We start from the raw sequence: 20754 nt of genomic DNA, 5'->3' as shown, positions 1-20754 counted from the left end.
TGGGAATTTGCGCGCGCTCCTTGCTGGGGTCAGCTGCGGGAATGCCGGATCTTCCTGGCCTGTGATATCATGGATTCATGGTCCATCAAATCCGATGCCAACGGATGATCCATAGTTCGTGGGTTGGCCCACCTTGACCTCGCTGTGATGCCTCAGTCCCTCGGCATTCTTGGGTTCCCAAGTCCCCGTTCATCCCCTTTCCCTTAAATTGGGGCGGGACGACCTTATAGTCTCATCTCGCTGATCCCTGGCCCTTGAGGCAAAAGACCCTTCTTTCGCAGACGCACAATAATTGTCGTCGGACGCCATTCATATCCTGTTCACAGTGCGCGTGAGTGGTATTTCGTGGGCTACCAAAATGAAGACCGCAGCAACGGTGTTTGCTTTGGCAGGATTGCTGTCCGGTAATACTTCCGGATTTTATTTTTGTTATGCTATGCCTCGCATACTGATCCGTTTGAACCCTTTCTAGGTGCGACATCAATTCCTACCGATGTTACTAAGGATGTATCGCCCGTGATCCGGGCGTTCCCAAATGCCCCTGACGGATACGCCCCTGACAATGTTACTTGCCCTTCCAGCCGTCCCGATATTCGTCTTGCGACGGACTTGTCGCCTAACGAGACTTCATGGCTCAAAACCCGCCGGGACAAAACCCAATCGGCTCTGAAAGACTTCTTCGGCCATGTCAGCGTTGGGGGCTTCGACGCGGTCGGATACCTTGATCGGATCTCGGGCAACTCTTCAAATGTGCCCAACATCGGAATCGCTGTCTCTGGTGGAGGATATCGTGCTTTGATGAATGGTGCAGGAGCCGTTAAAGCTTTCGACAGCCGTACAGATAACTCGACTAGCGAGGGTCAATTGGGTGGTTTGTTGCAATCGGCGACATACCTGGCTGGCCTTAGTGGTGGTGGTTGGCTTGTCGGATCGATCTTCGTCAATAACTTTACTACCATCTCGGAACTGCAGTCGTCCGGGGAGGGAGGTGTATGGCAGTTTCAGAATTCGATCTTCGAGGGCCCAGATGAGGGCGGCATCCAAATCTTGGACTCGGCGAGCTATTATAATGAAATCTACAATGATGTTGAAGCCAAGGACAATGCTGGATTTGAGACATCAATCACAGACTACTGGTTTGTATTCTTGACCATTGCTTTTCTAGGAATTTTGCTAACGTGGTATAGGGGACGTGCCCTGTCTTATCAACTAGTCAATGCTTCAGATGGCGGCCCTAGTTATACCTGGTCATCGATTGCACTTGGTCAGGAGTTCAAGGATGCCAACATGCCGATGCCGATTTTGGTCGCGGATGGCCGATTCCCAGGTGAATTGGTCGTCAGCAGCAATGCAACAGTATATGAATTCAGCCCCTGGGAATTTGGTAGTTTTGATCCTACCGTTTTTGGTTTTGCACCTTTGGAGTACGTCGGTTCAACTTTCGTCAACGGCTCCATCCCGTCCAATGAAACTTGTGTTCGTGGGTTCGACAACGCTGGATTTGTGATGGGCACTTCCTCGAGTCTGTTCAATCAGTTTTTCCTTCAACTCAATAATACCGGCCTCCCAGACTTTTTGACGAGCGTTATCGGCGACGTTCTTGAACGTATCGGCGAAGATGACAACGACATCGCCGTATACCCTAACCCGTTTTACGGCTGGTTACCCGAACATACGGCGTATTCCCAGGAAGAAAATCTGGATGTTGTAGACGGTGGAGAGGATCTTCAGAACATTCCTCTGCATCCGTTGATCCAACCGCAACGCCACGTCGATGTCATTTTCGCTGTTGATTCTTCGGCAGATACTGACTACAACTGGCCCAATGGCACCGCTCTTGTTGCCACATACGAGCGTAGCTTGAACTCGAGTGGTGTGGGCAATGGTACTGAATTCCCTGCCGTTCCGGATACCAACACGTTCGTCAACTTGGGATTGAACTCGCGCCCAACCTTCTTCGGATGCGACAGCAAAAACACCACGGCCCCTCTTATTGTCTACCTTCCCAACAAGCCTTTTAGCTATCTTTCCAACTTCACAACCTTCACGCCCGACTACAGCCTCGATGAGAGGGACAGCGCCATCCAGAACGGCTATGATGTTGTGACTATGGGTAACAGCACAACAGACAGCGACTGGTCTGCTTGCGTCGGCTGTGCGATCCTTAGCCGCTCTTTTGACCGTACCAACGAGAATATTCCCGATATTTGCACACAGTGCTTCAACAGGTATTGCTGGGATGGTACTACGAACACCACTACTCCAGCCGAGTATGCTCCCAGCACCATCATTAAGCAGAGCGGTGCTTCCGGTGTCTTCCCTACTGCTTTGACAAGCGTACTTGCTGCGAGTGTTGCGATTATGACGATGGTATAGATGGTCTAATATATAGTTCTCTGTGTAAATATATGCGTTTCTGGGATATTCCAAATTAATTTTGAATGTTGCAGTTGAATTTCGCGGATTTTGGGCGAGTAGATTAATTTGTACATCCGGAGGACCGGGTAGTGTTGCACAAAAACGGCACAACGCACGTTCTCTACCAGGCGTTGTCAAGGGCAACCGGCACGTGATTTCCTAAACTAGCCACCCCCGACAAACACACCGCATGCATTCACTGAACTCCGACCGGCCCGATGATTCTTGCTGCAAGTTAACGACAGCAGACGACAACACAGTAATACTAATAATTTTGTCAAATCGCCCGGCCGTTGAACGCCTCCTTCGTATACTAATATTTTCCGGGACCGCGTACGACCAAAGCGTATTGCGGTAATTGGGATCTTGTTCTCTTTTGACGCAACCGACACGCGCCGAACCGCCCCACGATGAGCAATTGGAGCTTCAATCAACAATAATAACGACACTCGAACCGCAACCACCAGCAATTGACATCACACTTTTGAACTTTATCTTGGTTTCCTTGCATATATCAGCAACATAAGATCGCGTTTTCACTCAACCCCACCATGGCCCGAGCTGCGGTCATCCCCCAGTCGCCGCCAAAGCGCGCTACGCGTGGCAGAGCTAAGGGGTCAACAACCACAAAACCGGCGGGAAAGAAAAGCGCGAATACGACAAAGGCTGTTGAAACGAGAAAGCGGAATGCGCGAATAGCGGTATCACATACGAATTCAGACTCCGAGGAGGAGACGGATGATGAGATTGGTGTTATTGATAGCAAGAGCAAGGGGAAAACAGCAGAAAAGGGGAAACCTACCGGTTCTACCAAGTCAGGTAGAGGGAGGAAGGCAGTCGCCACTGCTGATAGTGAGAGTGAGAATGATGACGATGATGAACTTGCTCAGTCTAGTGCGCCGAAGAAAAGAGTTGGACGGCCGAAGACCAAGGCCGCGGCGACGGCGAAGGGGGAAGGGACTACCACTACTACTACGAAGTCGACATCGAGAGGCAGAGGACGACCGAAGGGTACGTCTGTGAAGGTGGCTGCTGACGAAGATCTCCTGCGAGAAAATACGCGGAGGAATGAGCACGTTCAGGACAGCGACGATTTATCGTCCTCGCAGCAAGGACCAACAGAGATATTCATAGCGACGGGCTCAGCTATGTTACGTGGTCCGGCTAAGAAGAAAAAAGTCACATTCCAGGAAATGTCGGACTCGGATGAGGGCGAATTGAGTGAAGTTCCTGCTCCCACCACTACGCGACGCAGGAGAGGGACAGTTGTCGCGAAGGATGTGGAGGGCATGGGTGCGAAGCCCGTTCGTAAAGCTCCCACGCCATCAACCAGGGGTCGTAAGCCTGGGCCAGCCAAGAAGGGTGGTGCTAAGCCTCTGTCGCCGAAGAAGGCCACACAGGTAGCGAAGGCGATATCCGCATACGCAAGCTCTGACGGCGAGGATGATGAATTGAATGGCGAGAAGGACGCCATCAAGCTTGTGGTTCATTCACCGCAGAAACGTGGATCGGGTATAACTGGACTAGGATCACCCGTGAGAAGGGTTAACTTTAGTCCAAACAAGGCCTCCAAAACAGTTGATGAGAATGGTGAACCCACCGTTCCTTCCAGGAAATCTTTTGACTTTAACGACTCGCAATTTATGTCGAGTCCGGCGCGTCGACCACCTCCGTCGCCGTTCCACTTCACATTGAAGGAGACGCCGAAGCGAGCAGGATTGACTTTCAACGACAACACAAAGCTGGCTAGACCAGAATCCACCCCAACGCAGAATTCCCCTCTTAGGACCTCCCCGAAGAAGGCGAAGCTGGGGACACCGGGACCAGGAAGCTCTTTTGGACGTAATGGTGATGGACTCTCCCAGCCAAACTTCACCCCGGCTCAGAACTCGCCTTTGAAAACATCTCCTAAGAAGGGAATATTCGGTGCCTCGTTTTCGTCCCAGCAGCCATCAAATCAGGCCTCCACCTCGACGCCTTTCAAGTCTAGCATTCTTCTCAGCCCAGCAAAGAAAGTTAGCACTCCATTCAAAAACTCATTGCCACCTGTACCTTCTTCATTAGCCAAGAAATCACAAGTACAGACAGACGCGGAGACTGATGATGAAACTGTTTCGATGTATGACGAGTCACCATCGAGGGACCAAAAGTTTGAGGGTGGAACTGTCTTCGATACTTACCAGAATGAGTATGATGCAAGACTAACGCCTGAAGGAAGTCCTGTTATTCGCGGAATAGAACATTCAGGAGGAGGAACTCCAGCCCAGTCCGACAACTTTGCGGGGTACGATGAGGCAGATGAAGAGGATTCTGAAGATGAACTCGCCGCACTGGAAGCTCACGATCCTGCTGAAGACGCGGAACATGCGGACCAGCAAATGAAGGAATTGGTTAAAGAGGTTGAAGCGGAATTCGAAGAAACCGATACGCAGGCGCCATTTGACTACGAACAGGATGACGAAGAGAGCACAACTCCACGAGATACGTACAAGCCGAGATCTAAATCGGATGCAGTCCAGGAGGATTTCATCGAAGATGAACGCGCAGACACCCAAGAAAACGACTCAGACGTGGAAGTTCGTGAAGAGCCTACTGCATCAGCGCACCGCCGCAGTTTCGTCAATGGGCTTGAGGATGTTTTTACCGAGAGCCCTCCTCGTCACGACATCCCAACAGATGATGCCATTTTTGATATGGATGATCAAGATAACTACTCTATGTCCGATGATGAAGCGCCAGTTAACTGTGATCAATCTACACGCACTACGGAAGAACGTGACGAACCGACACTTGTTGGTGAGGCTACCTCTTCTCCCCCGAGTCATCCGACGAGTGCCGGCCCAATCCAACCCTACGATATTGAAGAGGTCGAGCACACTCCGTTTATGAGCTTCCTTTTAACCCATTGGGCGCCAACCCTACCACTCGTCGAGGAACTCCATTCTACATCAATATCTGTCCAATATACAGAACGTAGATCACCGCGTTCCAACACACCAGAGGACAGCCAAAATGACGTACCGAATACGCCCTCTGTCTCTAGCACTCCGGAGAGCCGAGAAGAGGAGCATCAGGACAAACCGCTTCCCAACAAGGGCCCACGCTTTACTTTACTTGCCGAACAATTCAGTCAGTGGAGAGCGAGTAGCCCTGCCAAACCCGAGACAGGCCGTCCACGACGCAGAGGTGTTTTCTCACTTGGAAGACCCAGTGACGTTTCGCGTGCTACACATCGAGCACCTAAACCTGACATCTTCGCAAACGCACCCTCTTTCGCAGCCGAGCCCCATTCTCAGCCAGCACCCCATACATCCCCGGTGGTCGATGCTCATGAAGAACTTGATATTCACGAAGACGAGGAGGATCCGATTGAGGACGAGGTCGTTGAATCGAAGACTGCGCACGGTACAAGGAGTCCCATGGCAGAAATAATGGATGATGGAGCCCCAGAGCTTCCCGAGCTCTTTTCAAATAGCCTTCATGATGAGGTGGAGGAACGACCCAAACCTGTGAACTACCCTACTATGCAACCGTCGGTAGAAGAGGAAAAAGAGAACGACGAGATATCATTCATTCCTGTCACGCCCGCCAAAAACCCGTCTCTCCCGCCACAAACATTCCACACTGTCTCAAAAGTGCCCTTGAAGCCCGAGGGTGAGATATCTCCTTTGAAAATAATCCGAAAACGTGGACGCTCTCTTTCGATAACCTCTCCAGTCCGATCCTCCCCCAGACTTCGGAATTTCTTGCCTCCACCAAAAGCGCACCGTGTGTCAGAGTCTCCTCCACGGAAATCGCCCAGGATTCAAGAGGAGACTGTCCGGAGGTCCCGATCGAGGGAACCTTCAATCGAATCACAACAAACACATCGCGCCCGAACGCCTTCCCGAGCAGCTAGTCCATCCAAAACACCTCGCAAGCAAGTGTCGGATTACGAGCTTTGCCTACGTGGCGCTGTTGTTTTTGTTGACGTCCACACTACTGAGGGCGAGGACGCTAGCGGAATTTTCATCGAGCTCCTCCAGCAGATGGGTGCTAAGTGCATCAGGAATTGGTCATGGAATCCCCGCATGAGCCTGTCCCCGGAGGAGGGTACGCCCTCATTGAATGGAAAGGTTGGCATCACCCACGTCGTCTTCAAAGACGGCGGTGTTCGAACCTTGGAAAAGGTGAGGCAAGCGGCAGGACTCGTTAAGTGCGTAGGTGTTGGTTGGGTTCTCGAGTATGTTCTCCCTCTCGTTCCTATTAGTGGTTTTTCTAACTTGAAGCAGTTGCGAGCGAGAAAACAAATGGCTCGACGAAGAGCCTTATTCTGTCGACAGCTCGATCATCCCCCGGGGTGGCGCAAAGCGACGTAAGAGTATGGAACCTCGGGCGCTAAGCAACATCAACGGGACACTTATCAAGTCGGGCATGGCTGGGTCATCAAGCCGCAGGCCTTCTGCGGCTTTCGGAAATGGTGCTAGGAGTACCACACCGGAAGAGCCTGGTCACACAGGGGGAGACCATAAATTCTGGCAGACACCACGAACCCCTAGTGCTGCTTCACTCGGATTCAATTTGGACAGCATTGGCATGTCTCCCGCAACGCCTTTCTTCCTATCTCAGCGGTCACAACTTGTCCAGCAGACTTGCCCTCCAAAACAAACACAGCAGGGACTGTTCTCTAGAAATAAAGCGGAAGAGGGACCATCACGTGAATTGAAGACCAAACTGGAAGCTGCTCGACGAAAGAGTCTTGCGTTCAAGCCTACTGTTGGAAGCCCTCTCGTGGAGTGATTGGCGTTGGGATGTTGTTGGTTTCTTCCTTTTTTACTTTTTTTTTTCTGCATTGGGCGATTGTTCACGGATATTTTGATATCATACCCCTTTTGCCGGCGCGGTTATGGATTTGTTTTGATAGTATCTTTATTTGGGAAATACCCTATTTGATATCTACAGTGCGCATTAATAGACCTGTCTGTCTGCTACTGGGTGACTCACGATGCATCTGTATTTAAGTCCCGCAATCATGTGACAGTGGTCTCGGACCGCAAATAACCGCACGTAACTGTGGCCTCCTGCATGAATCACAGGAAGAGTTCTTCGATCTTATAATTGCTTTCATTAATCATTCCTTGCATGATTGCTCTGGTCGCATTGGCCTCGCTACACCTGTTGCCTTTTTGACCGCCATCTGAGTCAAAATCATCAAGAAGCGATATCTCCTACTTCATACCCCCAATTGTTCGGCTGCGATCGATCAAAATTCCTGATAATCATGACCGCCGAGCCCTGGACCCCAAAATGTACCATTGTCGCATCTTACTCTTGGGGATATGTCCGCTAATAATTTTCCACAACAGCCTGGACAGCAAAGCCCATCAAACAGGATGTTGTCTATGACGACACAGAGGGCGTTCACTCAGCACTCCAGAAGCTGGAGAAGCTTCCTCCGCTTGTAACTACTCATGAAGTGCGCATGTTGTTTCTCCAGTGATGCTTGTTATTTTCGCGCAGATGGAGCAGTGTGTTTTTGCTAATCATTGTGCAGATTGCCAGCCTAAAGAAGAGCTTGAAGAATGTAGCTCTCGGCAAGGCTTTTGTTCTCCAAGGGGGTATGGTCTTCTCGATCGATATTGTAGAATATTTTTCTAATACATAATATAGGGGACTGTGCGGAGTTATTTGATTACTGTAATCAGGATATGATCGAGGCGAAGGTCAAACTTCTTCTCCAGATGAGTCTTGTCTTGATTTGGGGTCTGTCATCTCATCCTTAAGTGAAGACCATTGACTAATTGCTTGCAGGAGCAAATATGCCTGTCGTGCGTATCGCACGCATTGCAGGGCAATTCGCCAAGTGAGCTTCATCCACATTGGCAGGAAGAAAATCAATGGCTAACGGATCTAGGCCCCGGTCAAGTCCCATGGAAGTAATCAATGGCGTCGAGATGCCTTCTTTCCGTGGAGACAACATCAACGGCTTTGATGCCACGCCTGAATCCCGGCGTCCAGACCCGTCGCGCCTGGTGTCTGCATACTTCCACTCCGCGGCGACTCTTAATTACCTCCGCGCCTCGCTCTCTTCAGGTCTAGCAGACCTACACTCCCCTCTTGACTGGGGTCTTGGGCACGTCATCACTCCGTCGATAAAAGAAAAGTACGAGCGCATCGTCACTAGAGTCAAAGATGCCCTCCGCTTCATGCAAACCGTCGGAATCGACACAGACCGCGGTGTCGAAACAGTCGACGTCTACACCAGCCACGAGGGTCTCCTCCTCGAATACGAAACAAGCCTCACCCGCCTCCTCAAAGACCCCACGCCACCATCCCCAAGTTTCCAACCCACGGCAGCTGCCAGCTCACAACCACCAAAAAGCTTCTACGCCACATCCTCACACTTCCTCTGGATCGGCGACCGCACGCGCCAACTCACAGGCGCCCATGTCGAGTTCTTCCGCGGCATTGCCAACCCGATCGGCATCAAAATCGGACCGTCAATGGATCCCAAAGACCTAGTCGCCCTGCTTAACACCGTGAACCCAGATCGCGAGATCGGAAAAGTCACGCTCATCTCCCGGTACGGGGCGCGGAATATCGCCGCCCATCTCCCGGGCCATATTGCGGCCGTGAAATCCTCCGGCCATACACCCGTCTGGCAATGCGATCCGATGCACGGGAACACGCAGTCCACGCCGACCGGTGTCAAGACGAGACACTTTGAGGATATCCTGTCGGAGCTGCGGCAGGCGCTGGAGATTCATCGCGCCAGTGGCAGTTTCCTGGGTGGCATGCATTTGGAACTTACCGGCGAGGCGGTTACCGAGTGTGTTGGCGGTGCTGGGGGGTTGACTGAGGAAGGGCTTGGAGAGAGGTACACGACGTTTTGTGATCCGAGGTTGAATGAGAAGCAGGCACTGGAATTGGCGTTTTTGGTTGCGGGCTTCTACAGGGAGATGGAGGGAGAAGAAGGGGTCAATGCGATTTAATGGTGGTTGGTAGGTAGTAAGTAACATGATAGTAGACGTAAAAGTTAGATAGTTTATATTTTCGGGATCTGCCTTGCTATTATTCATCGTTAGTACTACATACATGGCATATCAATGATAGAAAGGAATTCACATCATCATCATTCAATATATGACTAGTAACTTTAGTAAACATCAGTATCTAGGCGTCGAACTAACATCAACCCTAACCCCTCCCCACTTCCCACCTCCCAACCCATATATCCCACTACTACCCACATTCCCAGGCACAATCCTCTCCTGGCTCTCCGGTCTCGCAAGCATAGAATCCCTATACTCATGGAAGCTGGTATGCACCTCGGAGATCTTCAAAATGCCATCTCCCCGCTTCCGTCTCCAGTTATTACCCAGCTCGTACACCGTTGCTGAGTGTGGATGGGACGCGGCCCACCGGGCTCCAGCGCGAGACCGGCTTTGACTCAGGCTGCTTCTGGAGTTGGGTACGCGGGAGGACTGATGAAGGCCGGGGAGTGAGCCGGTCAGGAGGCCGAGTGCGGATTCGACGATGGTGCATATCAGCGAAGGCGCTGTTATAACTGTGGACGTGGTTAGTAAGGGAAGTATATACGTATGTAAGGTAGGCAGAAAGGTTTTCTTTTCAAGTACATGGCATATCAGTGGTATTCTGGATATAAACCACGATCACAAGGCGCACGAGCGCAGCGGCACAAGCGACAAGGCCTAAACCGAACAGGAGCAGCACCAGGACCCGTTGTCTGGCTGGTATATCCAGTTTCCAGACAGTCGGTATTGGCAGGACTAGGAGGATGATGTCAAACACGAACAAGAGGACACCCTGGTACATGTTTATCGCGAGCGTCTTTTCCGCTGAGAAACAGGCGCCGGAGTCTGGGATTGGTCCGATTGTTCGCGTTTTGTCCCAGAAGGCCCGGATGGGGTTGCACTGGAATACAAGCGCGAGAACTCCAGATATTGTGAAAAGAGTGAGGAGTAAGATGAAGCACCGGCTGATGAGTTTGATGTGATGCTGTTGGGGGAAGATGCGCATTATGGAGGTCGCTAGGCTGAGTTTGACTATGGCGCTGACGATCAGGGTGCTGCAGAGAGAGGCATAGTAGATCTTCGGGGTATCAATGTTTAGCTATGTGAGTAACTAGCTGATATAAGGGCTACTACCTTCAACCAAACTACTGCATCGTCACTGGGGACGTCCTGGTGGTGGAGGCCCAGGCCGTAGTATGTAAAGGTGTATGCGAGGGCCGAGTAGCCATCAACAAAGAACTGAGCGTATTAGACATCATGGTTATAACTAGAGATGGGCCATACCAATGCCAGAATGACTAGATAGTCATCCATTCCAAATGTCTTGACAACCGTCCATCGCGTGTACAGCTATGAGTCGTTAGCAGCGGGCCGAACTGATATCAAAAGAACCAACCCTGAGACAGCAAACTAGGGTGCACAGAATGGCCAGCGCCAGTGCAACTCCCCTCACAGCATCGACCATTCCAGCTGCACCCATGATGAGTCTTTTCAGCAAGTGGCTGAAGGACGTAAAGACGTTCAAAACAAGGTCCGCTCAAGTTGTCGCAACGCGCGAACCGAACCCCGCGCAGGCACAGTTAAGGCTTAAGACTCCTGCAGGAAGTTAATCTAATCTGGGCTCTTGAGTGCGGAGTATTTTAAGTCTGGCCTCTTGACTTTCCATAAACGAGCACAGCATGCAGTAAAAAAATTGCAGGATCCACTGCTGTTTCGACCAGGGTCTGTCGCACCATCACTCCTAGGCGAAGATAGTGGGACACGGGTCACAATCACCACCCAGTCGTTTCTCCACGATCAATGCACGAGCGAACTTCCAATTCCTGCCGCAGGATCCTGTTGGTCGATGTTGAGAGATTGCGGACTGGCAGCGGGAGATGGCTCAACGGCCGTGAGGGGAACCCTGGACGGCTTCAGGATGAAAGTGAGTCTTCAAGCAGGTAGATCCTACGCGTTATCCATCTCCGGAATCATAATCGGAATTGCACAATGGGACCCCTGTATGGTGTTGCTCGCTTGCAGGCCTTGCTTGCGTTGGCCGTTGTTCAGCATGCGCAGGCCGAGCCAATTCTGTCGATTTTATTCTTTTTCCGAGGACAGAAAACAATTGGCCTGTGACATCGACACTGACATTGCAATTGACATTGACCTTGACCTTGCAACAGACTTCATTGTATTATTTGGCGACAGCGCCCCCGTGGGAAGATCGCCTTCGTATGAAAGTCTCGCACCCAGCCATGCTCGTACCTTGGCAACCACAACCATCTAGGTCTTCTATATTATAAGGCCAATAAACTGTTAACTGTTGGCTATCTCTGGTGTCATCTTTAACCTATCGACCTCCTCTGACCTCTCCTAGATTCTAACCTTACCGCAAGTTCTCATGCAACTCTCCCCATGCGGGAGACATGTATCTCCAGCCATAATTGTGCCTGACACCCATGGAAATTAAAAATAAGAAATATAGCAGTCTGAGCTATTGGGTGCACTCTGCCGTTAGCACAGCTTACCCTTTCATAGATTACTGATATTCCGAGTAGTGGGACTAACTCTGCTGTTGATGCCATTATATGTATCCGTCATGACATGCGCGCAACAAAAATCCTACTTTTCCTTGAAGCAGGTATGATCCCGACCTCTCCCGCGTTGCAAAGGGGCTGCTCTGTTTTAGGGTTGGAAAGTCAAATAGGAGCTTAAATCCATTGAAGCAAGTACGATATCATAGTATATATATGGAATGCATGTATATTCCGCAGCAGCAGCAGCAACGCCTGGCTAGCTGCTATATCAAGACAAAAATATGCGGCGTCGGTGTAGTAGTACAAAAATAATATCAATACCATATGCAGTTCAACATATCCATTTAAATCCAAAGAAATTCATGGTATCGCAAACGCGTGAAATAGGTTGATGCTGTCTACAAGATCTAGTCCAAGCAGATAGATAGCAGACATAGCCAAGAAACAATCTAAATCGTTAGTCGTAGCATTGAGATGCAAACAGTGCAAAAAGTTTGGCTTCATATGTAACTGGCATATTAGGCGTCGTGCGGTCGCGTTCCAGGGGGCGGGGGCGATATTGCAACCCCAGGAGGCGGACTAATGGCCATCCCCGGATGCAGAGCTCCCTGGACCGGGCCTGGTCCTGGGCTGGGATTCGTTGGCATCGTCTGAGAGTGATATGCCATCGCCGGCTCATATGTGGGAAGAGCCGGGTTAGCAGCCCTGGTATAGCCCGGCCGCATTTCGAATCCGTTCGCGACATCTTCTTCGCTCGATGATGACCAGGTGTCTTCGCGCGCTGGGCGAGAGTATACACTCGGGGCATAGGGATTTAGCGCCGGGTATGTTTGGGGAGGCGGAGCGGATTCCGGGACCTCAGATGGTGCGGGCTCGTGCATCCGATCGTCTTCGGGGTTCCGAAGAGCGGCGGTGCTATCAGTCGGACCGTACGCACCTGGATATGCTGGTTCGGTGCCCCAAGATCGAATAGGGTGGGCTCTACCCTTCTTCCAAGGTTCGGAGAGAGATGGGAAGTATTGTCGATAGGAGATGGAGGCGCAGAGTATACCTAGTAGCGATCCGGTGATCACGTCGAATGGGTGGTGTCGCGCGTCCATAATTCGGGATACGGCGATCAGGGTTGCGCCGAGGCAGGGGAACATGACCAGGAACATCTTCCAAACTTCTCCCTTGTTGTCCATGATATGCAACTTGCCGCCGATCCAAAGTGACAGATAGAAGAGACCGGCGAACGATGCTAGAAGGGTAATGACAAGTTAGCGTTTGCATTTTCAACTATCGCGAAAGTATCTTACAGCTACTATGACCTGCGACAAGTTAGCATCTGCATCTGCAAACCCCAACTCCAGAACGTGAAACATACCTGAAGGCCATGACCGGAAGCCATCTTTCAGGATATGAGGATCCCCGGTACATATACTATAATCCGACAGTCCATAGGGCACACCGTCCGCGCTACCAGCTCTAGGTTGGCAACGGGCAATGACATCCGGCCTGGGCTTGCCGCAAGCAGTCTTCAGAGCTTGGGTAATGACAAAAGCCAGCGCCTGGGATAGGACAAGACCAAGAAACCCGCAGTTGAACTCCCACAGCCGATCCTTGAACCGGTAAGGCCCTGTAAACCTCCTCTTCCCATTGGTTTTAATCGGTTTGTTATGCGAGAATAGCCCGTCAACGAACAGTGTGTAAACGGCAATTATGACGAGCGGAGCACCCCCCGAACAAGCGACGGCTGCAAAAATTGATATGCGCTCGGGGTCGGCATACGGATACTGAAGGGAGATATTGTTCAAGGAGAAACGCTGGTGGTATGGCTCGAGGCTATCGACGATGTAGAAACCGACGACTAAACCGCTGGGTTATTGTTAGCGAGGCGCCGGCCATTGGGCAGCACGGAGAAAACGAACACAAGGACGACATAGTCGATGATATATCTATAATGAACCCACGCATTAGCAAAAATTCGACCCAGCGAATACCGCAGGCATCTTGCCGGACCACTCACGAAATGATCACTCGCGGCCGCAATCGGCGCTTCGAGAAGGGGAGTTTAGAGGGCAGACGGTCCATCACCATCTAGCGCGGCGCCGTTTCGTCAGAGGCTGGACGCTACCTGGCAGTTAATGAGGCGAGGAGCCGTTCAATGCAGAGCAAATTGTACACGGTCGGGCTGTCCAAGAGCGCTTCCGGAAACCGTGCACGTGGAGAGAACGGCGAGAGATCCAGGGACGTTTAATGAGGAGCGGAGGATTATGAACTCAGGAGAGCTGAGACGTGGGAAGACAAAGCATCTTGGCTGGACCTCCCAAGACCCAATCCAATGAATCCACACCCGGCGGGACTTGCCTATAAATATGCAATGGATTCTGTGACGAGCCAACTGCGCCCAGTCGCGCCCAGCCGCTTCCACTGTCTCTCACTAGCAGCGATCGTCTGTAGGGGTCGGCTCAGCCACACCGGTCGCGCGGTCTACCTTCTTCTGGCTATCGAGCACTTGAGTCTTGGCTTGGTGAAAAGCTGCATTGGAGCAAAAATGCGTGATAAATTATGCTGCCTAGATAATTACAACATACTTGGTGCTTAGGCAGACACAATTCAGCCGTATCATGATGATAAGTCGCTTTGAGGAATTAATCCAACAACTTTCCGAGTAATAACGTTTTCTTTATTCGTGTGGAGCTGAAAATTTTCTGAAAGTCAAGAATAATTTTATTTAAACAGTGCAAAGAAGGAATGACATCCAAAGATTAAAGCGTTATACTAGCTAATCTGGAACATATGAAAGTCAATGTTATGTTGTACAACTCATTACGGCCATTATGGTCATCTTTTCGTTTCGCGCCTTGGATCGGGATTCCTGTCTGCCTTTCATACCCAGACAGGATCGCCGATTAGTCTCAGATCACCTTTATCCAATCTAGCAGACGGTGATGTACAGACCAAGTCTATTTCAAGTTAGCCACTGTTTCATCAAAAGCGTTATAGAAGTGCTGGGGTACTCACGGCGAAGGGTTGTAGTCCTCGAAGAAGTCGAGTTCGGTGCTTCCAGCGTTCGACATCTCGAAGCCGACAGTCTGGCCAGCAGGGCACTCGGTGGTGCTGATGACATAGGAGTTGCCGGGGGAGATAGTGAAGTCACCGTAGTTCTGACCAATAGCCGGAGCGTTGTTGTAGGTGGTCTGCTGGTTGGCCGGCGAGGTCACGGCTCCGAATTGAACCTTTCCGTCTCCGCTGAAGCTGTATGACGAAGTCTCGAGGTCCTCCTTCTTAGGGAAGAGGAAGACGAGGCTACAAGTCTTTCCAGCATCCGATTCGGGAATGTCGAAGTTGAAGATGGTCGACACAGAAGAGGACACAGTTCCGTTGAAAGAGGTACCTGCGGCCTGGTCTGGAGAGGACGAGTCAATGGGGACGATCAGATGCGGGTACTCGTAGTTTCCCGAAAGATCGGTAGGGCAGCTTCCGCTGGGTTGGGTGCCGGAGGGAGTCTGGGAAGGAGTTCCGCCTCCGCCAGCAGGTCCGGTAGGGGTTTGGCCGCCACCAGCAGGTCCAGTGGGAGTTTCACCACCGCCAGCAGGTCCGGTAGGGGTTTGGCCGCCACCAGCAGGTCCAGTGGGAGTTTCACCACCGCCAGCAGGTCCAGTAGGGGTTTGACCACCGCCAGCAGGTCCGGTAGGGGTTTCACCACCGCCAGCAGGTCCGGTAGGAGTTTGACCACCGCCAGCAGGTCCGGTAGGAGTTTCACCACCGCCAGCGGGGCCGGTAGGGGTTTGACCGCCACCAGCAGGTCCGGTAGGGATCTGACCACCGCCACCAGGTCCAGTGGGAGTTTCACCACCGCCAACAGGGCCGGTAGGGGTTTCACCGCCGCCGCCAGGGACACCAGGTTGGCAGCCGACTGTGACAGTGGTGAATACAGTTGCTGTGGCAGGACAGCCTTCACAAGTGCCAGGCGCGCCGCTAGGGCCTACACCACCACCGGGACCGCTGGGCGAGGAGACAATGGGGACGGTAGCAGTAGAGCCAGGAACAGTAGTAGTACCTTCGCCGGGACCTTGTCCACCACCTCCAGGAACACTAGAAGGCGAGGCGATGGGAACGGAGCTTGAGCCTGGGCCTTGTCCACCACCTCCAGGAACACTGGGGGAAGGTGAGATCGCCGGAACGCTAGAGCTAGGTGCAGGGGCGGAAGACGAGGGCTGGACCGGGGCAGAGCTGGAGCCGGAGCCCGAGCCGGCACCAGATCCCGCGCAGGAATCGGCGTTCAGTTGCACACTGACGCAGCCGGTGACGTCTTCGCTGTTGGGCGAGGTGTAGATATTCAGGCCACCATTTTGACCAGTTTCACAGGCAACGAAGTTGGTTTGTCCGTTGTACTCGAGCTGGCCGTTTGTGTTGACAGAGAATCCTGGGGTAGGGTTCCCGCCCAGGTCACATTGGAACTGTGTTGTGGGGGCTGTATGAAGCAAACCATTAGCAATCTATCCAACAATATGTTTAGATCATCGACGTACGAGTCAATATGCAGCCGCGTCCGCTGCCATCAGTGATGGAGCCATCTGAGTCGATGCAGAACTGGCCTTGAGGGGTGTTGCCGCCGATGCGGTTTTGCCCATCACCGAGCTGACCGACTTGACCAGAGGTCTCACCAGATGCTGAGAGGTGGAAGCAGCAGCTGGTGTCACGGGGAACAAGTGCGTTGGCACTAGCAGCAAAAGCCGCAACGGTAGCGAAATTCCTCATGTTGACGGTAGGCATGTCAAACAGTTGAAGCGAGTGTAGAGGAAATAGTTAAATTTGACTTTCGTCCTTTACTGCTGGAGAGGGAGTCCAATTTATAACTTCGGGTGGGTTCTCCAACTAAGTTACAATATGGTATGTAATCATCAGCTTTCAGCAAGTTGCGAACCCTGGAAAGACGGCTCAAGGTTGGCCCAATGATGACAGCGTGAACACGGCTGTGATCTGACCGAAAGTATCGGGTCTGGAACATGGTGAATGATGATGGGCTAGACGTCATGGGTTGCGGTGGAGTTAAGATTTTGATTTAGAACAACTCCGGGATGCATCTCCCTGCCACTAGGCGGCCAGTAAAACCGAGGCAAGTAATCAGTTAACAGTGGGCCGTCGGTGAAGGTGCCAGACTGGGGCTTGACCCTGCCTTGGACAAAATTTGTCCGATTCATGGTTCAGGTGAGCTTCCTCCAGTCTGGGAGGCAAATTAAGGCTTCATCCACGGAAGCAAGTGGTCCTGATGGTGTGAACAAGCCCACCACCGGGCCATAGCTGGGCGGTTCTGCTCATGCCACTGGGCAAGTGAAAAGCTTTGTCCTGGTGTGCCTGTTGCCCACCCTGCGAGGTTTCATGGGAGAAATTCACCCCGCAATCTTGCATTGATCGAGGTGTTCCCTGTATATGGTGTAAATGAGAAGTTCACTATCCTGTAGGGAGATGATGCCCATGAACTGTAAATCCAGATCCTGATGGCTTAACGCCTTGCATCATTTTCACGCACCACAGGAGATTTCCACGACATCCTGTATTAAGCGACGTGAATTCAGGGATAGCCTGGGCCCGATCTTTCAGCCCATCAATTCACTCGATCGATCGAGGACAAGTCAAGGCAGTGACTGTGCGTTTGTTGGGTCAATGCTCATTGAGTGAAGTGGAAGAGTGGAAGTTGATGGAGAAGCACAGTGGAGCAGTGACCAGGAACGAGCGATGATGGGCTGGTCGGAAGGGGAAAACTGGTTCACCCGATAAATCTGGTGGGCCAGAGCACTGCATTGCACCCAACGGCGTTGCTTATCCTCACACTTTCGCTCCATCGCAGTCGGCACTCGCATGGTCAGCGTCAGACTGGATACGTACTCTTGTTCTTCCAGGCAACTCTCCACGGTGATCCTATCCACATATTGAACGTCATTGTTGACAACAAGCGAGGTGGAGGCCCAGGTAAATTGATTTTGGAGACAAGGTCAAGAAGTCTCTTCCGGCCTTGAGCCCTTGACGCAAGGTAATCACACTAACCATTGTCAGAGTGCCCGTTGAGGCGGTAACGAGGAACAATGATGCCTGGATAAATATAGAAACAGGCACGTTCCGCAGGATGCCCGTAAACAAGCTTCTCCTGAGGTGTCTCCCACTGCTCAAACCTCAATCTTGGACCTAACGGCTGTGCTCGGCGTTACAAGAGTTCAGTTCTATCAAAATTAACCAAGCTCCTCAATTGGCAATCGCTAGCTGAAACGCTAAAAGCTGATCACTGGGTTTAGCCGGTGACAAGCCGCGCGCTATTTTAGTAGGAATATTTATTTACCGTCAGCCCAAAGTCGTGATGTGGACATTACCCTATCGATTCATGACGACCATCTCGTGGCTGGGAACCCACTGCTACTACAATCCCGAGGAGCGAGTTAGCAACAAGAAAGGCCGACGTCAGTTTTCTATTTCGGGAACTGTCGAGCCAAGGCCACGAACACAATCCATTGTCCCATTTGTCCGCCCACAGCACTCCCAGGCTGGATACTAGTACTCTTCCTGGAAACGATTGACGATAATTCACCTTGTTCCATTTATGTTAAGTAACTATGATGTAAAGGGTGAAACGTAACCAAATTTCCATCTATTTCTAACCGTAAGTACTCCATGCGAGAACAATACAGCCAAAAAAGGAAACCAGTCAGAGAGCCCTTGTCGTTAATCTTGGAATCCATACAAATGAATATACCAACAGAAGAATGGTATGCTCATTGTACTCAGTGTAGAATTCCGGCCGTCTACTAAATGGTCTACATCCGATGTTGGATTAATCATAATGAACAAATATTGTCGGGTATCTGAGTCTAAATTCTTGTTATGTATCTCGCAACTAGCTCATCCGGGCGGCCCGGAATTTGCTGATTCGCTTGGGGGCTTCTTGAGTTTCGACGGGTACCATTTCTGGCTCTTCGTCGTCAAGGGAGCCGCCATTTTGTTTGGCCATCTTGTTCTTCATTCTGTGGAATTCGGTGGCAATCTCCTTGTAGTGTAGCTCTTCGTCTAGCTCGTCGGGCTCTGGGGCTGCAGCGGTTCCCTCAGAGATGTCACGCTCTATGAGCGTATCTGCAAGGATCTTCCTGTTATTTTTGGTAGAACCCTGCGGCTTTTCCGTGACATCCGAGATGGGTTGGGAGAAAGGCTTTGGCTCCGCAGGTTTGGCAGGAAATAATGGCATTGATGGGGTCGGTGTGAGCGGTGCAGCTTTGCGCTGAGAAGAGGACTTTGTGCGTGAACTATCACCAGAGGACGTGTCCGGATTTGAATCGCCGACGGTTCCTGCCATACCGCGTGCGGTCTTGAAACGGGAGGCCTTTTTTGGAACGGGTGCATCGGCCGCGCCTTTGTCAATAGGCTGCGTACGTTCGACAATGGAGTCTGACAAAACTGGGACGTCGGTTTCTCGAGTTGCGACCTTCCTTGTTTCTGAAGCCGGGGGTTGAGGAGCTGGCGCAATGTCAAGGTCATCGGCAAAGGCAACCTTCTTCTTCGGCTTCGCCTTCAGGCCTGATTCACCTTTCGAGTCCGGCGTCTTCTCAATTCTGACTTTGTGTGCATCTTCCAGGCCGTCTTTCACATCTACAGGAAGTGATGCAGTGTCTTTCCCGACGTTCCACATTCCCCGAGCGTTCAATTTCGCTTCCAACTCACGCATCTGCTGGTGGTAGTTTTCGTCCAATACAGGCCGGATAGTGCGTCCATATTCGTCTTCTTCCTCTTCCTCTTCTTCATCGTCAAATGTGTAGGAATCGTCCCCATCATCGACGGAGATGTCATCTGCATCTTCATCCAGCTCAAGCTCGGCGACAACCGCGCCGACTTCGTCAAGACCATATTGCAACATTTCCCGGCGGAGTTTGGCATCCTCCGGGGACTCGTCAATATCCACAACTGGAACTTCCTTCTTGGGTACTGTTGGATCGTTGGCACCGCCTGAGGCCTGCGCGCCGTTGTTATCAGATGACGCGGACTCCAGTCCGGCCATCAGTTGCGCGTCCTGCTTATGTTCCTCCTCAGCTTTTACAGGATGATCCTCCAACGTAGGCTCTGAGGATGACGGGTCACCGGGTGCGGAGTCATATGGATTTGAAGTATCCGGTATGTCCTTGACGCCGGCTTTCTTCAAGATATCCAACAGATCAGACGCCTGATCCCCCGGTGTTGTGGTTTTGCTTGAGATAACTTCCCCATCTTCGTCAAGTTCCTCGATAATCTCTTTCATGGGAAAATCGGCCGTTGACTCGGGGTGTTGCTGTTCGACAGTATCTAAAGCTCGCAGTTGATTTTCAGCAGCTCGCAGTCTTTTTTCCATTGACGCAACATTATCCCTCACATAATCGATCCGTCTTGATATAAGGTCCGCGACTTGTGTCTTTGTCCGCTTGAGCCCCTGTTTCTCGCCGATGATCACTCGAAATTCGTCTTCGGTGACGAGCCTCCCGCCAGAATTACGGCTGACTCGTAAAAATTCGTCTGTCGTAGCATCATCATCTAAATCGACAATATCTTCCTTTAGGCCTTCGTACTCCGCTTCCCATTCCCTCCAGTGGTAAAGAGACTGCTGGAGCTGTAGGACATTGCTTTCGAGTTCGAGGCGCTGGCGTTCGAGGCCTTCAATATTATCATCAGGTAACCCCATGTTCACACAGACATATAATCAGATTCGTGACCCAAGAGTCAAAAAATAAGGCTGGTAACTGAGTTGGATGTAAAAAGAGTGAGTTGTGGGGGGCCTGCAACTTTTCCAGGCGGCAAAAAGTAAA

At 51.4% G+C, this 20754-nt stretch overlaps 7 protein-coding genes across 7 annotated transcripts; 3 read left to right on the top strand and 4 right to left on the bottom strand.

The window, feature by feature from the left end:
* Positions 1 to 358: 358 nt before the first annotated feature.
* ASPSYDRAFT_138722 (lysophospholipase family protein) lies at positions 359 to 2376 on the top strand (the record flags this gene model as incomplete). Its single annotated transcript, XM_040840863.1, has 3 exons — positions 359 to 404; positions 473 to 1136; positions 1188 to 2376. The coding sequence occupies 3 exons, from the start codon at positions 359 to 361 to the stop codon at positions 2374 to 2376; spliced, it is 1899 nt and encodes a 632-aa protein (XP_040707833.1).
* A 497-nt stretch (positions 2377 to 2873) lies between these two features.
* ASPSYDRAFT_283855 (uncharacterized protein) lies at positions 2874 to 7628 on the top strand. The gene is made up of 2 exons (XM_040844515.1): positions 2874 to 6640; positions 6690 to 7628. Exons 1-2 carry the CDS (start codon positions 2970 to 2972, stop codon positions 7195 to 7197), a joined length of 4179 nt encoding a protein of 1392 aa, XP_040707832.1. The 5' UTR covers positions 2874 to 2969; the 3' UTR covers positions 7198 to 7628.
* A 50-nt stretch (positions 7629 to 7678) lies between these two features.
* Positions 7679 to 9389, top strand: ASPSYDRAFT_53615 (3-deoxy-7-phosphoheptulonate synthase class II; the record flags this gene model as incomplete). Its single annotated transcript, XM_040848717.1, has 6 exons — positions 7679 to 7706; positions 7764 to 7873; positions 7952 to 8015; positions 8068 to 8160; positions 8209 to 8260; positions 8312 to 9389. The coding sequence occupies 6 exons, from the start codon at positions 7679 to 7681 to the stop codon at positions 9387 to 9389; spliced, it is 1425 nt and encodes a 474-aa protein (XP_040707831.1).
* A 158-nt stretch (positions 9390 to 9547) lies between these two features.
* ASPSYDRAFT_74746 (uncharacterized protein) lies at positions 9548 to 11042 on the bottom strand. Its single transcript, XM_040850780.1, has 5 exons — positions 10828 to 11042; positions 10716 to 10781; positions 10566 to 10670; positions 10035 to 10509; positions 9548 to 9964 (listed from the first exon to the last, which is right to left on the bottom strand). The coding sequence occupies exons 1-5, from the start codon at positions 10909 to 10911 to the stop codon at positions 9564 to 9566; spliced, it is 1131 nt and encodes a 376-aa protein (XP_040707830.1). The 5' UTR covers positions 10912 to 11042; the 3' UTR covers positions 9548 to 9563.
* Positions 11043 to 12062: 1020 nt separating this feature from the next.
* ASPSYDRAFT_38688 (uncharacterized protein) lies at positions 12063 to 14400 on the bottom strand. The gene is made up of 5 exons (XM_040845760.1): positions 13959 to 14400; positions 13861 to 13887; positions 13317 to 13807; positions 13249 to 13260; positions 12063 to 13190 (listed from the first exon to the last, which is right to left on the bottom strand). Exons 1-5 carry the CDS (start codon positions 14021 to 14023, stop codon positions 12469 to 12471), a joined length of 1317 nt encoding a protein of 438 aa, XP_040707829.1. The 5' UTR covers positions 14024 to 14400; the 3' UTR covers positions 12063 to 12468.
* Positions 14401 to 14703: 303 nt separating this feature from the next.
* ASPSYDRAFT_283126 (putative GPI anchored cell wall protein) lies at positions 14704 to 16836 on the bottom strand. Its single transcript, XM_040844504.1, has 3 exons — positions 16468 to 16836; positions 14957 to 16409; positions 14704 to 14898 (listed from the first exon to the last, which is right to left on the bottom strand). Exons 1-3 carry the CDS (start codon positions 16709 to 16711, stop codon positions 14871 to 14873), a joined length of 1725 nt encoding a protein of 574 aa, XP_040707828.1. The 5' UTR covers positions 16712 to 16836; the 3' UTR covers positions 14704 to 14870.
* Positions 16837 to 18654: 1818 nt separating this feature from the next.
* ASPSYDRAFT_283122 (prefoldin-like protein) lies at positions 18655 to 20716 on the bottom strand. The gene has a single exon (XM_040844503.1). It carries the CDS (start codon positions 20628 to 20630, stop codon positions 18825 to 18827), a length of 1806 nt encoding a protein of 601 aa, XP_040707827.1. The 5' UTR covers positions 20631 to 20716; the 3' UTR covers positions 18655 to 18824.
* Between the last annotated feature and the right edge of the window lie 38 nt (positions 20717 to 20754).

The sequence above is a fragment of the Aspergillus sydowii genome, assembly GCF_001890705.1.
Source record: "Aspergillus sydowii CBS 593.65 unplaced genomic scaffold ASPSYscaffold_1, whole genome shotgun sequence".
NCBI lineage: Eukaryota > Fungi > Ascomycota > Eurotiomycetes > Eurotiales > Aspergillaceae > Aspergillus > Aspergillus sydowii.
Note: the sequence above shows the minus strand (reverse complement) of the source record. Positions and strands in the feature narration are given on the sequence as shown.